The sequence below is a fragment of the Saccoglossus kowalevskii genome, chromosome 8, assembly GCF_978046115.1.
Source record: "Saccoglossus kowalevskii chromosome 8, keSacKowa6.1, whole genome shotgun sequence".
NCBI lineage: Eukaryota > Metazoa > Hemichordata > Enteropneusta > Harrimaniidae > Saccoglossus > Saccoglossus kowalevskii.
Genome location: NC_140648.1, coordinates 23,089,239 through 23,107,965, shown reverse-complemented (window position 1 = coordinate 23,107,965; position 18,727 = coordinate 23,089,239). Strand labels below are relative to the sequence as shown.

The window sequence follows — 18,727 nt, the reverse complement described above, 5'->3', positions numbered from 1 at the left end:
TTAACGTTGTTATTTTTATTAAACTCCACCTAAACAATGTATCGGTAATGTTAGAAAATTTGCACTCTAAAATGTAAATTTGTTTGCATCCGATAGATCGCGTGTTCTATTTCCGGTAGGACGAATACCTACAACTGCAAGATCGCAAAAAATAAAATTGTACTGATAAATGATTCGGGTGTAAAATTGGCACTGCAGATAACGTTATAAGGAGAAGGTCCATCCCAATATTTCTTGGTGTTCTTGACAGATTTGGTCCACTGATGTCGTAAATTCGATTTATTGTTGTTTTCCCCAAAGGAAAAGACAAGCCGAAGGACAATGACGCTAAATAGAACTCCCACGCATGGACTGAGTGAAATAAAATATTAAATAAAGGCTAAAATAAAACCTAATATTACACCTCTTTGTGTATTTGTCAATTTTGCATATATTTGGTATATATTTGTTCGTAAATATCTAGACAAATCTCGTCTTTCGTTGATAATTTCATTTGTTTGAAAGGTCCACCGACTGTGTTCCAATAATTTGTTTGGAATATCGATCCCCGTTGGTTTCTCCAAACGGTCCCGACGTCCGTCATTCAACACAATCAGCATTTATTTATAGCAATTCACCGGGATCATGTCCCGTAATTTGCGGGCTGTAAAACCAAATAATGAACAAATACTATTTATTATATATTTTTTTTTACCTCGCGAAACTACAACAGTGCGTAGAGTTATCGAGGTGGAACAGTCGCCTTGAAGTCGATGGAATTTCAACTATCCATTTCTCACCTTGAAATAAAAAAAAATCGAATAGCATCGGGGGATATATTATTTACCAGTCTTACCAATCGTTAGCTTTATTTTATTCGAATCTATAAAATTCACGAGTTTTTCGACATTTGTTGGCAACTTCCGCGCTAAAAATGGATGAAAATGTGGGTGTGGTTCTCTCGCAAAGGAACTTTGGTTCTGTAACCCAGGTCGTGCCCCGATCAGGTGACTCTCAGCCAATCAATGATGTTGTAACAAAGCATAGTTGATGCAAATTGAAGGGTCGCCGTACCATCCAATCTCCGGCGTTGATTAACTTAGTTTTTTGTGCTGTGACAGGCTTCACAATTATTCACTGAAAAACATCGGCATATTTTAACAAACGAATGGGATTTGACCTCAGTTCAAAAAAAAAAAGAAAAAAAAACAGGGCTGAGATACAAATCAGTTTTGCAAGTTAGTAAATAAGGTAAACCAGACTGAGGTCAACGATTTTCAGTATCGAAGGACTTCCGTGTGAATCATGATTTTAAAATTGTTCATCGGCTGGTCACCAAATATTTACGGCTACAACTAAATGGACACGTTTTTTTCTGAAGACCAATAAATTATTTCTGCATGTAAAGCGCTATTCGATTTTTTACAGGGCATGTGGTTTTATTTGAAAATATTATTTGTGAGAATACTTTTAAAGTACGTATAGATCGAGCTCAGGTCACTGATCGTGACTTAATTTTGAAAATTGGATGTCAAATTTTACCAGACCGAAGCCATCACAACCATCCAATCATAGTTGGAAATGTACGCACTTGTTTTAGAACTTTGTATCAAGATGACTGGCGACAACGCCGACGCACCAGGCGGCGTACGTGTGTTGTGTATTAGTAGTCCGGCCATGGGATCGGTTCTCTTACCAGAAAATAAAATGAGCGAAAAAAGGTAATTTTATAACAAGAACAGTTTCATTTCGTATATGGCAAATTTTGTTGTATATGAACGACGATTTCATCGTGTGATTTAAATTTATCACAATTTGCCTTGCAGTCATTACGACACTCGTCACCTTGCCGATTGTAATGTAATTCACAAAGTTTTTGGTGCCCAATACTCGCAACACTAAAATAATTCAACAAGATATCTTTTTAGTAAAATGTCATTTTACTCATGTCACAATACTTTGAAGCTGATACCATGTTGATACCATGAGACTGCGAATCTGAGGCCACGATGATGCCACAAAATAAGCGAGGCGAGCACAGCTTCAATTTTCAATGACGCGGAGCTGATGCCACAATGATCACAGCACAGAGTACTTAATTCACCTCAACTTATCCGAATGGGTGAAGATGGTATTATTTCGGTGGGTATCTTCACAGTGATTCACCAACTTTGACAATGAAGTAGCATGTCATCCTTCAACTACCAAATGACTTTACGGGGAATATCTCAATACAGCCTAGTTTTCCAATCAATCGATGTTGGTCAATTATCCTATTTGTCCGACGGACATGAGGAGAGTGAAGGACAACTTTTGGAACACATTCATCTTATTGATAATCTTGATGGAGATAGTGTTTATGTCTAACATATAATGTGATACTTAAGTCACATATACTCTTGCGTTGAAACAACCAGAATTCTAATGTTAAACCAAATACACCAACCAGTTCAAACTGTATATACAACTCAATTTACTGCACGGTGAATGTGACAAAACTTAGTACATTCACCCGACTTCATCCTTGTGGTTTAATAAGTTTCTAAAACCACATAATCCAACCCGTGAATGGGAGTTTATTTGTGAATTCGCCGGCAATGTGAATTCTATAGCAAATAAGACTTCATCCAAATACACCTCGTGTCGTAGTAAGCATAATTACGATTTAAAAATAAATATACCAACCAGTTCAAACTGTATATACAACTCAATTTACTGCACGGTGAATGTGACAAAACTTAGTACATTCACCCGACTTCATCCTTGTGGTTTAATAAGTTTATAAAACCATATAATCCAACCCGTGAATGGGAGTTTATTTGTGAATTCTATAGCAAATAAGACTTCATCCAAATACACCTCATGTCGTAGTAAGCATAATTACGATTTAAAAATAAATATACTAACCAGTTCAAACTGTATATGCAACTCAATTTACTGTATGGTGAATGAGACAAAACTTAGTACATTCACCTGACTTCATCCTTGTGGTTTAATAAGTTTATAAAACCACATAATCCAACCCGTGAATGGGAGTTTATTTGTGAATTTGCCGGCAATGTGGATTCTTTAGCAAATAAGACTTCATCCAAATACACCTCATGTCGTAGTAAGCATAATTACGATTTAAAAATAAATATACCAACCAGTTCAAACTGTATATACAACTCAATTTACTGCGCGGTGAATGTGACAAAACTTAGTACATTCACCTGTCTTCATCCTTGTGGTTTAATAAGTTTAGAAAACCACATAATCCGACCCGTGAATGGGGGTTTATTTGTGAATTCGCCGGCAATGTGAATTATATAGCAAGTAAGACTTCACCCAAATACACCTCGTGTCGTAGTAAGCATAATTACGATTTAAAAATAAATATACCAACCAGTTCAAACTGTATATATAACTCAATTTAATGCACGGAGAATGTGACAAAACTTAGTACATTCACCCGACTTCATCCTTGTGGTTTAATAAGTTTATAAAACCACATAATCCAACCCGTGAATGGGAGTTTATTTGTGAACTCGCCGGCAATGTGAGTTGTGTAGCAATTAAGACTTCATCCAAATCTCAGACTAGTTAATAGTCTGAAAGTAAAACTTATAAATCTACATTGTGGCCATCCTGTTCACTTGTAAATGTGCTAATTGCGCTGACCACCCTACAAAGGAGCGAGTAGACCATGTTAAAATCTATAAAGTATATTTTTCAGTCCACAAATGTTACTACACTCGCACCGCCACATTAGAATGAAAACCATGAATCTTCAGCAGTATAATTTGCAAAGAAGGAATTTTCCTGCCAGTGGTCGGATGCGGTTTCAGACCCCTGTCCTTCTCCAGACAGCCAAAATGCTAAGTAGATTTTCAGACATTATTCGTTTTCGACATCATGAATTACACAAGCCCGTTTTCATTACGAATTAATTATAGTTATAGCTTGAACGCTTTTTGTGCTTTATAATGTCAGTAATAAAATAGTTATTCGTAAACCCTTACCGCCCACTTTTTCTCATAAAAAATAAAGTGACCAATCGAAAAAACAAATTACGTATACATCAGAATTTGGTTGACGGTATCTACTACGTGAGCAAAATGTCAGTATTTTGCATCGGTATTCGGCTAAAATGCTAAAATTTAGAAAGTGGCGTAATGAAAATTCTACCCTGAACAAAAATGCAGAACACTGCTTCTCCATTTCGTTCTCAGTTACATTATTTTTTTATTATAGCTCAACAAATTAATGTGAATAGTCGATTGGGCCAATTTAACCAAATTTGTAATTTTTATATGTCAAGTGCAAATGGATAAATACGATTATTCCTTATTATTATACATCTGTCACCGTAACGCCATAAGTTGTAGCGTGCAGTACTTTTGCGGTATTTTACGAGGTATTTTCATCATATCATATATATATATATATATATATATGAAATATAAATTCCAAACATGGAATGATTATGCCCATAAGTGTCCTCTAATAATAAAAACAAACATGGCTGCCAAACCAAAAGAGTTTGACCGGACTCAACACAAACAAGTTGCTGATTTTGTTCTATTTTGAATTTTGGCATTCCCACGGAAGGAAAACATGTATAATAATAAGGTTAATACGAGAAAACTCCAAAGTATGCACTCAGACAGTACACTGCGCATTGGCCGATACTCCAGTTGTACTGTCTTCGTTCATACTTTGAGGTATTCCAGAGGCTGATACAGGATTTGTGTCATTTTAAATTACGTCGTGTATTGAAGGTCATATCATGGTGACATTGTAATTACACATATAAGGCATACGAATAAACCTTTGTGGACCAGATACAAGTTTTACTACCCTCGGCCGTGCGGCTTGCACATCCTTGCAAACTCGGGCGCATCTGCTGCACGACTTCGGTAGCAAAAGATGCATCCAGTCTATAAATATTATAAACGTACAGCTTGGAGATAGATTCTGGCTTACAAAATGTTAAACTGTTCTGATAAGCAGGGCTTTTCATATCAATTCAAAGGCTAAATTTATTAATAAGTGGCTAAATGCTTCATTGCACAACTGTTACATGATACGACCTGACCAGCTTGACAAAAGTTTATTTAAGCTTTTTATACGAACAATAGATTGAATAACAGATTTTGTAATCAGTAATCATATTGTTCGATCAGTTTATTTTTAAAAACAAGGGGCCATCACGAAACAGAATTAACAATATTCACATAACATAACATTATGTGGTACACCCCCCCCCCACACAAATGAACTACATAAACATACATTATTTGTAAATTGTTATTACACTTTTTATTTAAAGTGCTGGTACAAGCTGAACAGACCAGACTTATATACAGGCTATACTAACTTGTGAGTTGTTAAGAGGTATCAACACAATCCAGCAATTAAGTTAAAAAAAATATATAAAAAGACAAATAAACAAATAAATATTGAACCAGTCAGGCTGGTGATTTTTCAAAAAACCGAAAATAAAAAAAAGTTGATTGATGATTTACACTTATTTAAGTCACAGGCTGCCATAAATATTACAATAACTTGTAAGAGCTATTCAAAATTGCCCCTTATATTTTGGAATGTGCACTTCAACTCGTTACGCCAAAATGACAGACTATAAAATTTCTGAAATAATGCCGCAAAATCTAGTGTTTGAACGGTATTATTTGTGGGGGGTGAATAAAGTGTAATTAAGTGTTTTGACCAAATAAATTTTCTGAAATAATGCCCCATAATCTAGTGTTTGAACGGTATTATCTGTGGGGATGAATACAGTTTAATTTAGTGTTTTGACCAAATAAATTACCTGGAATAATGCCCCATAATCTAGTGTTTGAACGGTATTATCTGTGGGGAAGAATACAGTTTAATTTAGAGTTTTGACCAAATAAATTACCTGGAATAATGCTCCATAATCTAATGTTTAAACGATATTATCTGTGGGGATGAATACAGTTTAATTTAGTGTTTTGACCAAATAAATTACCTGGAATAATGCTCCATAATCTAATATTTAAACGAGATTATCTGTGGGGGTGAATAAAGTGTAATTTAGTGTTTTGACAAGATAAATTACCTGGAATAATGCTCCATAATCTAATGTTTGAACGGTATTATCCATGGGGCTGAATACAGTGTAATTTAGTGTTTTGACCAAATAAATTTCTTGGAATAATGCTCCATAATCTAGTGTTCAAAGGGTATTATCTGTGGGGATGAATACAGCGTAATTTACTGTTTTAACCGAAAATTTTTCCTAACACCTGTGCATCTATTTTGGGTTTTGTGCATTTTCTATTTTCTTAATTCTCGTGACATATTCTTACAGTTGTCCACTTTTTTAAGCGAAATATACATATTGTTCTATAATGATTTTGCTACTAGTATGGATATGTAAAGAAATAGAAAACACTGATTGATTTTAATAGAATTGTCAGAAAGAAAGTTTAGGTTTATTGTTTTTTTTCTGTAATAATACACGTTTGCCCATTATACTGTGTTTTCGCCATATTATTCTTATTGTGCTCTACCACAAAAAAGTGAAAATATGACTTGAAATATACAATCTAGTACTATACATTAATTGATTTCTTCATGAGCACAAAACATTCTTGAAAATAGGCGGCTTTTTATCAGTCTTTGCCAAATTCCATTGAGAGCATACTTATAATGTGAAAATATAACCTAACTATTATTGATCGACAAAGGATAATATTAATTAGACTGCCAGTACTAAAAAATATTGACCCTAAAATTGAGATTACAATGCACCCAGCATATTTTGAAATTATCTCTTGCTCATTTTTTATATACATTCATTTTTACTTATACATGTCTAGTCAGAGTTATAGCTAGACAGAAAAGCCTCTGTGTAGAGAAAGAAATGGTTTTCGATCTATAGGGCCAGTAGAGAATGAAATGTTTTTCGACAGAAAACCCTCTGCTATAGGGCCATTAGAGAATGAAATGTTTTTCGACCGAAAACCCTCTGCTATAGGGCCATTAGAGAATGAAATGTTTTTCGACCGAAAACCCTCTGCTATAGGGCCAGTAGAGAATGAAATGTTTTTCGATCGAAAACCCTCTGCTATAGGGCCATGAGAGAATGAAATTTGTTTCGATCGAAAACCCTCTGCTATAGGGCCAGTAGAGAATGAAATGTTTTGATCGAAAACCCTCTGCTACAGGGCCAGTAGAGAATGAAATGTTTTTCGCTCGAAAACCTTCTGCTATAGGGCCAGTAGAGAATGAAATGTTTTTTTATCGAAAACCCTCTGCTATAGGGCCAGTAGAAAATGAAATGTTTTTCGATCGAAATCCCTCTGCTATAGGGCCATTAGAGAATGAAATGTTTTTCAACCAAAAACCCTCTGCTATAGGGCCAGTAGAAAATGAAATGTTTTTCGACCGAAAATCCTCTGCTATAGGGCCATGAGAGCATGAAATGGTTTTCGCTCGAAAACCTTTTGCTATAGGGCCATGAGAGAATGAAATGTTTTTCGACCGAAAACCCTCTGCTATAGGGCCAGTAGAGAACGAAATGGTTTTCGATCGAAACCCCTCTGCTACAGGGCCATGAGAGAAAGAAATGGTTTTCGATCGAAACCCCTCTGCTATAGGGCCGGTAGAGAATGAATTGTTTTTCGACCAAAAAACCCTCTGCTATAGGGCCAGTAGAAAATGAAATGTTTTTCGACCGAAAATCCTCTGCTATAGGGCCATGAGAGCATGAAATGGTTTTCGCTCGAAAACCTTTTGCTATAGGGCCATGAGAGAATGAAATGTTTTTCGACCGAAAACCCTCTGCTATAGGGCTAGTAGAGAACGAAATGGTTTTCGCTCGAAAACCTTTTGCTATAGGGCCATGAGAGAATGAAATGTTTTTCGACCGAAAACCCTCTGCTATAGGGCTAGTAGAGAACGAAATGGTTTTCGATCGAAACCCCTCTGCTACAGGGCCATGAGAGAAAGAAATGGTTTTCGATCGAAACCCCTCTGCTATAGGGCCAGTAGAGAATGAAATGTTTTTCACTCGAAAACTCTCTGCTATAGAGCCATTGAAGAATGAAAAGTTTTTGGTCAAAAACCCACTGGCATTAGACATGGTTTTTAACAAAACACTCCAGGTATGGGGGCGTGAGACTATTATCATTCTTTATGGACTGAATGCAGCTTTTGTGGCCCATGGTTGTGTGGCAGAAGCGCCCAAGCTTGCGAGGGCACGTAACAGAGCAGCAAAAGCAGTATCTAGTCTATAAAGGTTTTACACTATATAACTTTTATGTGCATTTACAATTTTACCACGACATGACCTTCAAACACACAACGTAATTTAGAATGACAAGTTTTGTTTTGAATGATGAAAGCTGGGCATGCTGGGCCAGGCACGACACAGGAAAATATTGTCTAGATGTGAGAGCCCACTTCCTTTAGCGTTACAAGGTCTAGCAATACAAGGTATATGATAAGGAATGTTTTTCATTTCTCTGGTATGAAGCTCAACTAAAGGCCACATAAAACAAGTAAATAATTGCAAGACTGTATATTAAAATAGCAAAATAGTTTATTGTAACAGATTACAATTCGTAGCAAGGGAAAAGCCATCAAACTAACAAATAAAATTACAAGTAGCATGTCAGCAGAGATAGCTCCGCTGTTAGCAATGCACATTGCAATTAAAGAACAGAAGATATCATTAGAAAATGAATAATATGTATAGTATCAAACCAATCAAACTTGCTGTTCAAAAGAAAACAAGAATTCAAAAATATCACTTTTTACTAAAATATTCACCCAAATTAGAGAATGAACAAATCTAAGAGTACATATACACCAAGTATCAAGTATCAGATGCCGACGGACAATCACTCATATGATAAGCTCTGCTCGACAAAGTCGACAGTGAAGCTAAAAAATCACCAGCTGCATCAAACACGAACGCGACACTATGAGACACTGTCATGGATTAAGTAGACTATTTTGATGAACCTCTGTTTTGAGCAAACAAGTGTCATAAATAACATGTCGGTAATATGAATAGATTTAGATTTATGCATATGAAGTTTGTTTTTTCAATTAAAACAGTCAAAAAAGTGAAACATTGACACAGATGCCCGACAATCACTCATAATAAGCTCCGCTTGACAAAGTCGACAGCGGAACTAATACAACATGACCATGCCTATTTTGAATCAATGGTTCATTCCGGGTCAGTGGTGCGATTATCTTCCATTTCCTCTTTAAACACCGACATAATCTTTGCCACCATGTGGTCATGCATAGTGTCGTTCTTCTCAATGGCAATAGTGTTCCTTCCACATTGCAGCGCTGCAATAGATGCAGTTCCTGAAATGTATAATTTAACAGATTTGGTTTAGCCACATTAGATAGATATGGCGATGAGGTTTAGTGTGTAATATTCCTGAAAATTAAAATAATGATGAATAAATATACATTTTCACACAATTTTGGTACAAGCATGATGTGCAATCTTTGACTCCTTAAAGTTTGTTAAGTTGACAACGACGGACAATCAGTAATATGAACAGCTCTGCTGTGTCGACACGGCCATTTTGGATCAAATTACTAAACAATTCCATACGTCTCCAATATATAAAGTACTGAACACATGCAACAAACGAGAGTGAATTTGAAGTCTCTGTATCAAACTATGTTTTAAAATAGAACTATCGGATTTTGCCGTAAATTCGCCCTAGTCAGTTATACGGCAGTTTGGGTTTAAAAAATGGGACCAAGAAATTGCGGAAGGGTGATTTTGCGGAAGTTATTAGGTGCTATTTTAATTTTGCCTAAAAAAGTTTTACCATAGTCATTGACCTCTATCAAACAAAAGCCACAAAAGCCAAAGCTTTCGCGAGAACTGTACTGTATGCTGGTTTACTAAACGCTTGCGTATGGAAAATGGAAAACAATCTTGTCTGCTAGCAATATCCTGCTTTATGGTCCCGTTGGTGGCGCCAGTTCGGCAACACTCGTAATGCCGAAAAAACTCGAAGGTGATGGGAGAGGGGGGCGTGGCCCGGTTTTGGAATATCATTGACTGTTTACCCGATTTATATACCCTTTTCACTTGATTTTTTTTCATAATGTTGTTCATAAATAAATGTTGCACACAAAAAGTCAATTGGCCCAATTCAGTTACACTTTAAAGCGCGGTGGTTGTCACGCAGCGCGTGTTCGAATTTCATGTAAATAAGCAATGTATTTTACACGCGTTGTATACGTCCCATATCGAACATATCCAGACTGCCGCCCTTTAAACACCCGCGACAGAACCAGAACGAACATAGAAATGTTATGAACACACAGAGAATAGACACTCGGAATAGATTTATAAATTGTCTTACCGCACCTGAAATGCATCCGATTTGGATTTAGAAATATTGTGCTCCTTCACACTCATACAACTGTGTGACCTTGGAACTTAGCATCGCTGTAAAATAAAAGCTGTTTTGCTAGCCAAAGCAACCTGTGTTGCATATACTTTTTCTTGAAAGTTTAAATTGAATATAAAAAAGTGTTTTTCACGCAAGGAATCAGAGAATGACTCTGAAAACGGCCCGGGTGAAGAGAATTTTTAAAAACCTCTTCTGAAATATAATCACTTATAATAACAACATCGGACACATAATTCTTTCAACAACTATACAATTCCTTCCATTTTATTTCAGGTAAAACAAAACTCATCAACATATACTTGCATAACAGTTTCCGCATTGCCTTCTAATGGGAGGAGTTGTATTACATAAGTATCTCCACTTTGCTTTAAGGCAATTCTACGATATGATGCACAGTATTTCAATTCGTATTCGTGTCGTCGTGTTTCCAGCCAACACGTAATTTATCGAATTTTGATCATTTGCACATTTGTAGTGTGTACTACATGTCACTACATGTACAAAAAAGCATACAGAAAATAACGCGCATGTATACGTTCAATGCTACATCAACCTGAGTTTATACCGAAATATGCTAAAATCTAAGTTTGTTTGATATGCCATTTAATGTTTAAAAATTAGGAATAAAGATAATTATGGGCTTGTCAACGTTGAGCAAGACATTGATAACATCACAGACCCAACTGACCGTATATATAGGTATTCTATGGCCACATGTCACGATAACATAATATGAACGAAATGATTTCAGCTTTAACATCATTTTAACTTTCTATCACTTCACCCTTCGCTTTTAATCACAACATAACAAACTTTCTGGGGGATGTTTCTGCTTTCCGTCACAGGTTACTTTTCTTCCACTACTTCCGTCACTTGGTTTAAAGTATTAGTTTTCTCTCTCCACATAACTACCTACGTCAACGCACATATATCGCATCGTACTTTTCCGTCACATCATATCTTCTCAACGTTTATCCTCCTTTTTAATGGCGCTTGGAAACCGTCTGAGTCACATTATACGCTTTCACAGACTAACTTTCAGTCACTTCAGTATATTTTCTTGCCATCAAAGCACATTTGTCTTGTTCTCACTCTGTGCTAATGTCGTCTACTAATGCAGTAGATACGTTTTTATATGGCATTTTACTGTTAACTTTTCACGCTTTTAAAACAACGTTTCGATATTTGTCAAATACAATAGACTTTTAAGACCTTTGACGAAAATTGGCGTGCTCTCTAAACAACTTGTAGACCATATAATACAGCTTTTACGTGAGTGGTGTTGTCTGGGACAACATTTCTATTTTTACAGTTTTCTTAAAATGAATTTTGCTTATTGCCTTACAACATTCAATTTATCTGATCCTAACTATAACGCATTCTGAAAGAAGAACTCATCAGCACTCAAGATATTGGATCTGAGAAGACTAGTAAGGTATAATACATATAGTACGTAATTACCAGTACAGTGCAGTGAAGTGTTGTATGTAGTACAGTAAAGTACAGTACATGTACTGTAATAGGATAGGATATTTAAACTTTAAACTATTCTTTATAATCATGACAGATCAGTATATAAAAGCTGTGCAACTCATTCCTGTTTCTCTATATTATGTAATTAAAATCACTGATTAACCGTTTTACATCATGGCTGAATATCGCAAAATCCGCCAAGATCTCAAGATATTGGTGGTTTTACACACATATCATTTTAATATTCCTGTTTCAGTAGTCTGCGAGAACGCGTGTATGATATAAAGCCGCATATAAAAGCTGTGTGGCGATACGTCGCGGAACGCGAAATGACAGCGACTTTAAAAGTACTAGTAATACTACAAATCCATCCTTGAATCCGGAAATAAAATGATGACTTCAAAAATAAGTTTAATGAATCTGATATTGTAGCATCTCTCATAAGATACCCTTTATGTCTAGAGTAAACTATACACTTTTGCGTGGATAAATGTTCACTGGTAATATAGTTACTAATTAAAATTAAATTCTGCGCCTGCTTTAAAAAATAAAGAACGTAAATAATTGGTAATCTTCTTCGAGCACATTTATTCGAGCATGATAACAAAAATGAAATAAAATCGAAATTGGATTCGAAACTTAAAATAACAATGTTACGTATTGCGTGGGATTCTTTTTATCCGAAAAAGCATAATGATGTAATAAAGATAGCGGTTGTGTTTAATGAGCTGTGTTGTTATATGTTGCATAACACCTTTTTCCAATTGGCAAATTGTACTGGGGGAAATGAGGTATTTGAAGTGAAATGAAGTTACATATTGTATTTTTATTTAAGTACTTGTATCAGTAATAAGTACAAAGTATGCTGGCAAAAGAATCCGTATTATAACACATGGCCATAATGACTTCCTTTGATGTAAACAAAATGGGTAATTTGTAGTTAATATTTGCATTTGGCTAAGTATTAACATCGCCTGGCAGAACTGGATATAGATGAAGAAATATAAATACAGCACAGGCTATAATTTTGATAGTTTACCGACAGTATGGATGGGAAACAGTTCAGGTGGTTCGTACATTTGTTTTTAGTCGTGTCATGGGCATTTAGCGTAAGTAAATGTTAATTTGTCAGACCATAATTTATTAAACTGTAATTGGTATTTACATTATTCAATCACACATACACTATACAGAAAATGTATTTTATGTTATTTTGATTATGGCACAAAAAGATATGCAGTGGGTGTCACAAGTGGCGCAGGTTGTGCTCACTCTTCGAAACGTCCAACATCACTTTATAATTACTATGGAGTCCATATCAATTTCAAGTTTTATTTGATTTAGTGTATAGTGTACATACACTTGTTTTTGTTTTGTTATTGTGGATTGTTCTGCCAATTGCTGTCAGTCATTTGTTTTGCGTTCTTGGACTTGAAAAATATCACTAATATCACTATATGATTTATTTTTAAATATATGTATGTTATTTCTAATTAAATTCATGTATGTTATTTTACTTTCATTAGGGTGATACGCAAAGTGGTAAGAATCGTTTTTTGTATATTTGTATGATTGTATAGTACACAATGAGTGTGCTTTAGAACTTGATATATAATAAATGTGAAATTATTTGATGTGACATTTCCTGTTGTATCTAGTCAAAAAATATCATCTGTGGTAATAACTTGTTTATGAAATTGATTTACTTTAAACTAACAATTTTGTTTCGCTCTTATCCTTCCGCTTTGAGAAAAAGTTTTAACATATATCTTTAATTTAATATTCCTTTCAAAATGAAGAGTGTAGGAATTGGACACAGTGGATGGATGACGAAAATGGTGGCCTTGTTGACCCTGCAATTGGTGAATTTGAATACCTTCCTGATCTTCGTAGTTTCTATGATTTCTGCGAAACCCCTAGCAGTATTGAGTGTCGTACAGTGCTTGAACCGTTTACACTATCGTACGAAACTGGACAGACCGTACACTGTGATTTACCCGATGGCTTGATATGCTTTCATGAAGACAATGTGTCCCCTTGTATGAACTACAAGATTCGATTGTGTTGCCCGTTGCCATTGGAAAATAGTAAGCAGGGTACACATTTTGCATTAATAGTTTGTAGTAGCATGGGATACCAGTTAAATTAATGACTTGCTTAATTCCATGTATTGTGGATTGTTTTATGATAAACTGATTCAATAGATTCATAGTATGAGGTACGATAGTATGACGTGACTTAGAACCGATTGTATTCAAAATATTAACCCCTAGATAAATAATTGCAATTTTAATTTGTATTACGTGAATTTGTAACAGTCGTGATTTTATTTTCATTTATACTAGACGAACTATGTGTTGGTGACAATTTATATAAAATGGTTTGGCAAGGCTCCCTGACGTGGCACGACGCAGATACACAATGCAAGGACCTCTTCGCTCCAAGAGGCTTTGTTGCCGGTTTAGCTAATTTAGAATCTAACAGTGTACGAAACTCGGTGAGAAATTTCATAAAGAATGTTCCGGGATTGTCCGACCCAAAAGGGAAAGGCTACTGGATTGGGTGTCACGACGAGGAAAATGAAGGCATATTCGTATGGTTGAATGGAGAGAAGGTTAATGTGCCTGACAGTGCCTGGTATTCCTATCCAAACAACAAATATACCGGTAATTGCGATGCAAAAGATGGGGACCAGGATTGTTGTCAACTGTGGTACGTTGATTCTAATTTCAATATTCTGCTTGCAATCTGTGTTTTATTCAAACATTTTCCATAAAGTGTTATTCAGCTAATCACTTCGTGACGTATGTGGCGTACTCTGTAATCGTACCAAGTCACTTTATTAGGGCAAAACGCAACGCGTAACTTATGAGTATTGGTTCGTTTATTGCTTCATGCATTATATTTTTATACATAGGAAAAGACCAAAAAATGACCCTACCTTCAAAATGGATGATGTGTGCTGTACAGATAAAAAGGCTTTCATTTGTGAAGTTCGTAAGTTTATCATAACATGATTAACTATCAGATCAAAATAGACACTCAGATTCAACTGTTTTTTTCCCTATTTAACAGGCAAGACGGAAACAATTTTGAAAGTTTTTTATTGTTGCTCAGAACAATATGATGTGATATTATAGTAGATCGTGTCTCCCCATTTCGTCTATCTGATTATAAAATTTACATTTTATCTCCAGCTGGATACTGCGCAAGTCCATAGAAGACGACGTCACACCACCATATGGTTTATAAAAAAAACACCATATGGTTTATAAAAAGTAACAAATATAGACGGCAATAAGTAATTATTTAAAATATCATTGATATGTAAATTAGCGCCACATTACATCATAATTAAAGTCATCATTCATCAAATGACGTATGACGCCCTGTGAATATTTATTTGTGTACATGTGTGTATTTGCATATTTGTATTACCTTTTCGTTTATTTGTGTGCTTGAGAGAGAAGATATTCATGTTCCGCAATTTTACCTTATAGACCATTCCTCGCTCTCTGCGAGATCCAGCGTTATACTTGAAATCGAACGTCAAACCAGGATAAACAAAGGCCATAGCGTCGTAGAAATCGCGTCAAACCTGGCGCCAGATTCGACAATGGATACTGGGGGGTATTTCCACGCTTAATAATGTGCTGTATAAATTTGATGATGGTGAATTTCGATGAAGTAAAGAAATCTAAATGTAACATTTCCCTGTCAAAAATCGGCCTTTCGACTTTGAGGTACGGAAAAAAGAAACTGGTTCAAAATTAAATTTTTCGATTTTTGCTGCAGACGCTCGGTTCGTTTCGAACACGCAATAAGCGAGATCACGCAGTTGAACGGAAAATTACCTATTTAGGGCGGATTTTTATTGATCCTTATGAGCAATCATATTATCGGTTGTTCTCAGTTTTCAGTTGTTTATCTTAGCGTTATTGTGCTGAGAGTTATTACGTACACCACGTCAGTCTACAGCCATGGGTCCGAGCCAGGCGTCATTTTTGTTCCGGGTGTCATTGAAGTCACTGCTATCATTTCTAATGTCTTTTGTCTTAGCTGATAATTCCAAGTACACATGTAAGCTTTCCCCTAAGCCTAATACCGCGTGTTTGGAAAGCAGAGAAGACTACTCTGATTTACACTATTGGGTGAATATCCGGCACCTTGATTCTAACTAGCACTTCACTGACACAATGGATGTGCATCACCAAATTCACTGCCAAATTAACACAAATACACATTTCCCCAAAACAAATACAATATATACCCCACCCTATAGTAGTACAACTACTATGGAGTACAGCAACAATGGTTTTTCATTTTAAAACTATTCCTACGGTTATCTATAATTACTACAATGAACTGTATATATCATACTGTTGTTACTTTTCTTGTACAGTGTCGGTTGTGGTGATATATATCATCGCCAAACGCTCCCCAAGATGAACACTCTACCAGAGATGTCTGTTATGAGACCTGTATTTGAGACAAGCTCTTGTCTTGTCTATACAGTTGAATATCCCCAACATGCACCTCTCATACATACTGCGCGTTATGTATTGTTTCATAGATACATAGAGTTAGAGGTACATGCTCATAAAATTCCGTAAAACTGCAGTCTGTGACAATAAGATAACTATTATAATTCAACATACTCCCACTGTGAAGTTATTAAGTTTTGGTGAATTAGAAAGTGAAGTCAGTACATACGACTTTGAAACAAAAATGCACTTGATATCAGAAACTACTTGAAACAATCTGTAATTCCAATTACTTAAAAAAAATCATATTGTTCTAGTACTTGTCAAGGATTTTTTCTCTGGTAACATTAGATAATTCTGTAATTGCAAAAGAGACTTCACATGAAATTGGGTTTATTTTGTTAACCCATGGAAAAAGCATATCAGTACTAGTTTTACAGTATTCTTACCATATACTCGCATGCATCAAATCAGTATTAAATAACATTGAAATATTGATAGATTTTCCAAACATGGAAATAATCGTATCATCCGCATACATATCCAACTGGTGACAGGAGTCAGATTAAGATCATTCATAAATAAATTGAACTCCTGGGGAAAGAAAGTGTACTCTTGATATTTACCCGCTATGATCTTTCTTTCAAATACGATGAGACCCGTGTGATTGATTCATTAGAGCATGGATAACATTCAAGCTTTTGTAATAAGATGACATAGTCAATGATCAAATAATTAAACACCTCGAGAAAAGAAAAGATCGAGAAAAACACACATCACACATTTGCCTGAATATATGGCTTCAATCAGAGCAGCCTGGCAAGAAAACGATTTTCGAATGAATTTTAACATTCGATCTATCCCATGATTTGTAAATTGGTAGCTTTCACATGTCCGGATAAAAACCTGAGGTAAATGCTGTGATTGAACAAAGTAGTTAAAGAGGAAGGGATTACATTTTCCGAAACTTCAGAAAAAGTAGTCGCAATTGCATCTAAACCCGTGGCTCTGTGATTAAAATGATTGTGTAGCTGTCTCGTAATAAATTCTTCGGTTAATATAGATATTTTAAAAGATGCTGCTGAGATCAGTCTAGTAACTCGTATAAGCCCGTTATATATCATGCATGTCTTCGGACAATGCACTTGATTTAGCTGGAATCCTTAGAAATAAGATATACAGGATGCATCAATGTCAATGAATATGGACCAGGCAAGAAATTGAAAGACTATATACTCTAATTGAATTGGACACATTATTAAAATCAGATTTTATTGAAGCGCTAAAATTTGAATTATCCAATAGTTCAAAAACAAGCAAAGTGTGGCCCAGCTATCAACGAATGTTGGAAGTTGCCCGATAAATCATCAAAACTGATCACACAGAGTTCTGGCAAATGTATCGTCCATGCTATATCTGAGTGTTTACCTATATTTGCTGCTGCTGGGAATGCTAATTTACTTAAATCTGCATATATTTATCTCCTGAGAAGTACTTTAGATGCATAATGTCCTGCAATGTACATGAAATGTTTGCATAGATTTCATTAGTTGCACTAATCAGTAGTGAGTTGGTCTTGGCTCTGATTGGCCATTGAGCGAACTCTAATGTGGTCCTTGAAGAGTAAAGTTGGTTTTAAATAACTAGAGGAATTGGCATGACTGAAGAGCTGTTGATAATGTCTCCTCCCATATCCTCGAACTACAACTTTGCCTTGAAGAACTTCAATAATACGGTGTATATATCAAGTGAACAACAAAAGGAGGCAACTGATTCACAAATGAAAAGGAACAGACAGGCTAAGTTAGTAAAACTTGCAAACAGGCTTGAAAAACATTTCTCTGGATAGACAACTTTAAGAAATATTATCACGGATATAAATATAAATGTTCAAAATCCTTTCATTGTAAAAGATACAGTTAAATAAATGTGACGGAAAGAAGGAACCCCGTACAGATCAATTGCTGATACATATGCATCCTTCTCATTTAATCTATATGTGACGGATGGGATAAGGACAATACACATCAGCGCAGAAAAAGTTACAAATAAAGTCAATATATCAGATATCAGATTTCCAACCAAATTTGTTGGACAAGTGATGATTTTCTCTCAAATGATATGAACAGAACTGCCATCTACCTGATTGCAAACCGCATACAACAGAAAGGCAAAATTATCATCGATGAGCCATTACAATTAATGTTATCAAACAATTCAACAACCTATATTGGAAAAACACATGTTTGTTACTAGTATTACTGTATCATGAAGCAAAGGACTGCAAGTATCGTTATTTTCGTTCTGACAAAATCAAAGGGAAATCAAATGTGTATTAAGGTTTTGAGTGACTCTACATCTATAAGC

General features: G+C 35.5%; 1 protein-coding gene across 1 annotated transcript; it reads left to right on the top strand.

Moving 5' to 3' along the window:
• The first annotated feature begins 12,921 nt into the window (after positions 1 to 12,921).
• Positions 12,922 to 15,254, top strand: LOC144344778 (uncharacterized). Its single transcript, XM_078006575.2, has 6 exons — positions 12,922 to 12,985; positions 13,403 to 13,418; positions 13,676 to 13,963; positions 14,222 to 14,588; positions 14,794 to 14,873; positions 15,074 to 15,254. Exons 1-6 carry the CDS (start codon positions 12,923 to 12,925, stop codon positions 15,094 to 15,096), a joined length of 837 nt encoding a protein of 278 aa, XP_077862701.2. The 5' UTR covers position 12,922; the 3' UTR covers positions 15,097 to 15,254.
• The last annotated feature ends 3,473 nt before the right edge of the window (positions 15,255 to 18,727 follow it).

Excerpts from the sequence above, each read along its gene's own strand:
- LOC144344778 (XM_078006575.2), top strand. The coding sequence starts at position 12,923 with ATGGATGGGAAACAGTTCAGGTGGTTCGTACATTTGTTTTTAGTCGTG. Across the intron at positions 14,589-14,793 it reads CAGGATTGTTGTCAACTGTG|GAAAAGACCAAAAAATGACC; the intron begins GTACGTTGATTC and ends TTTTATACATAG. Across the intron at positions 14,874-15,073 it reads GGCTTTCATTTGTGAAGTTC|CTGGATACTGCGCAAGTCCA; the intron begins GTAAGTTTATCA and ends TTTTATCTCCAG.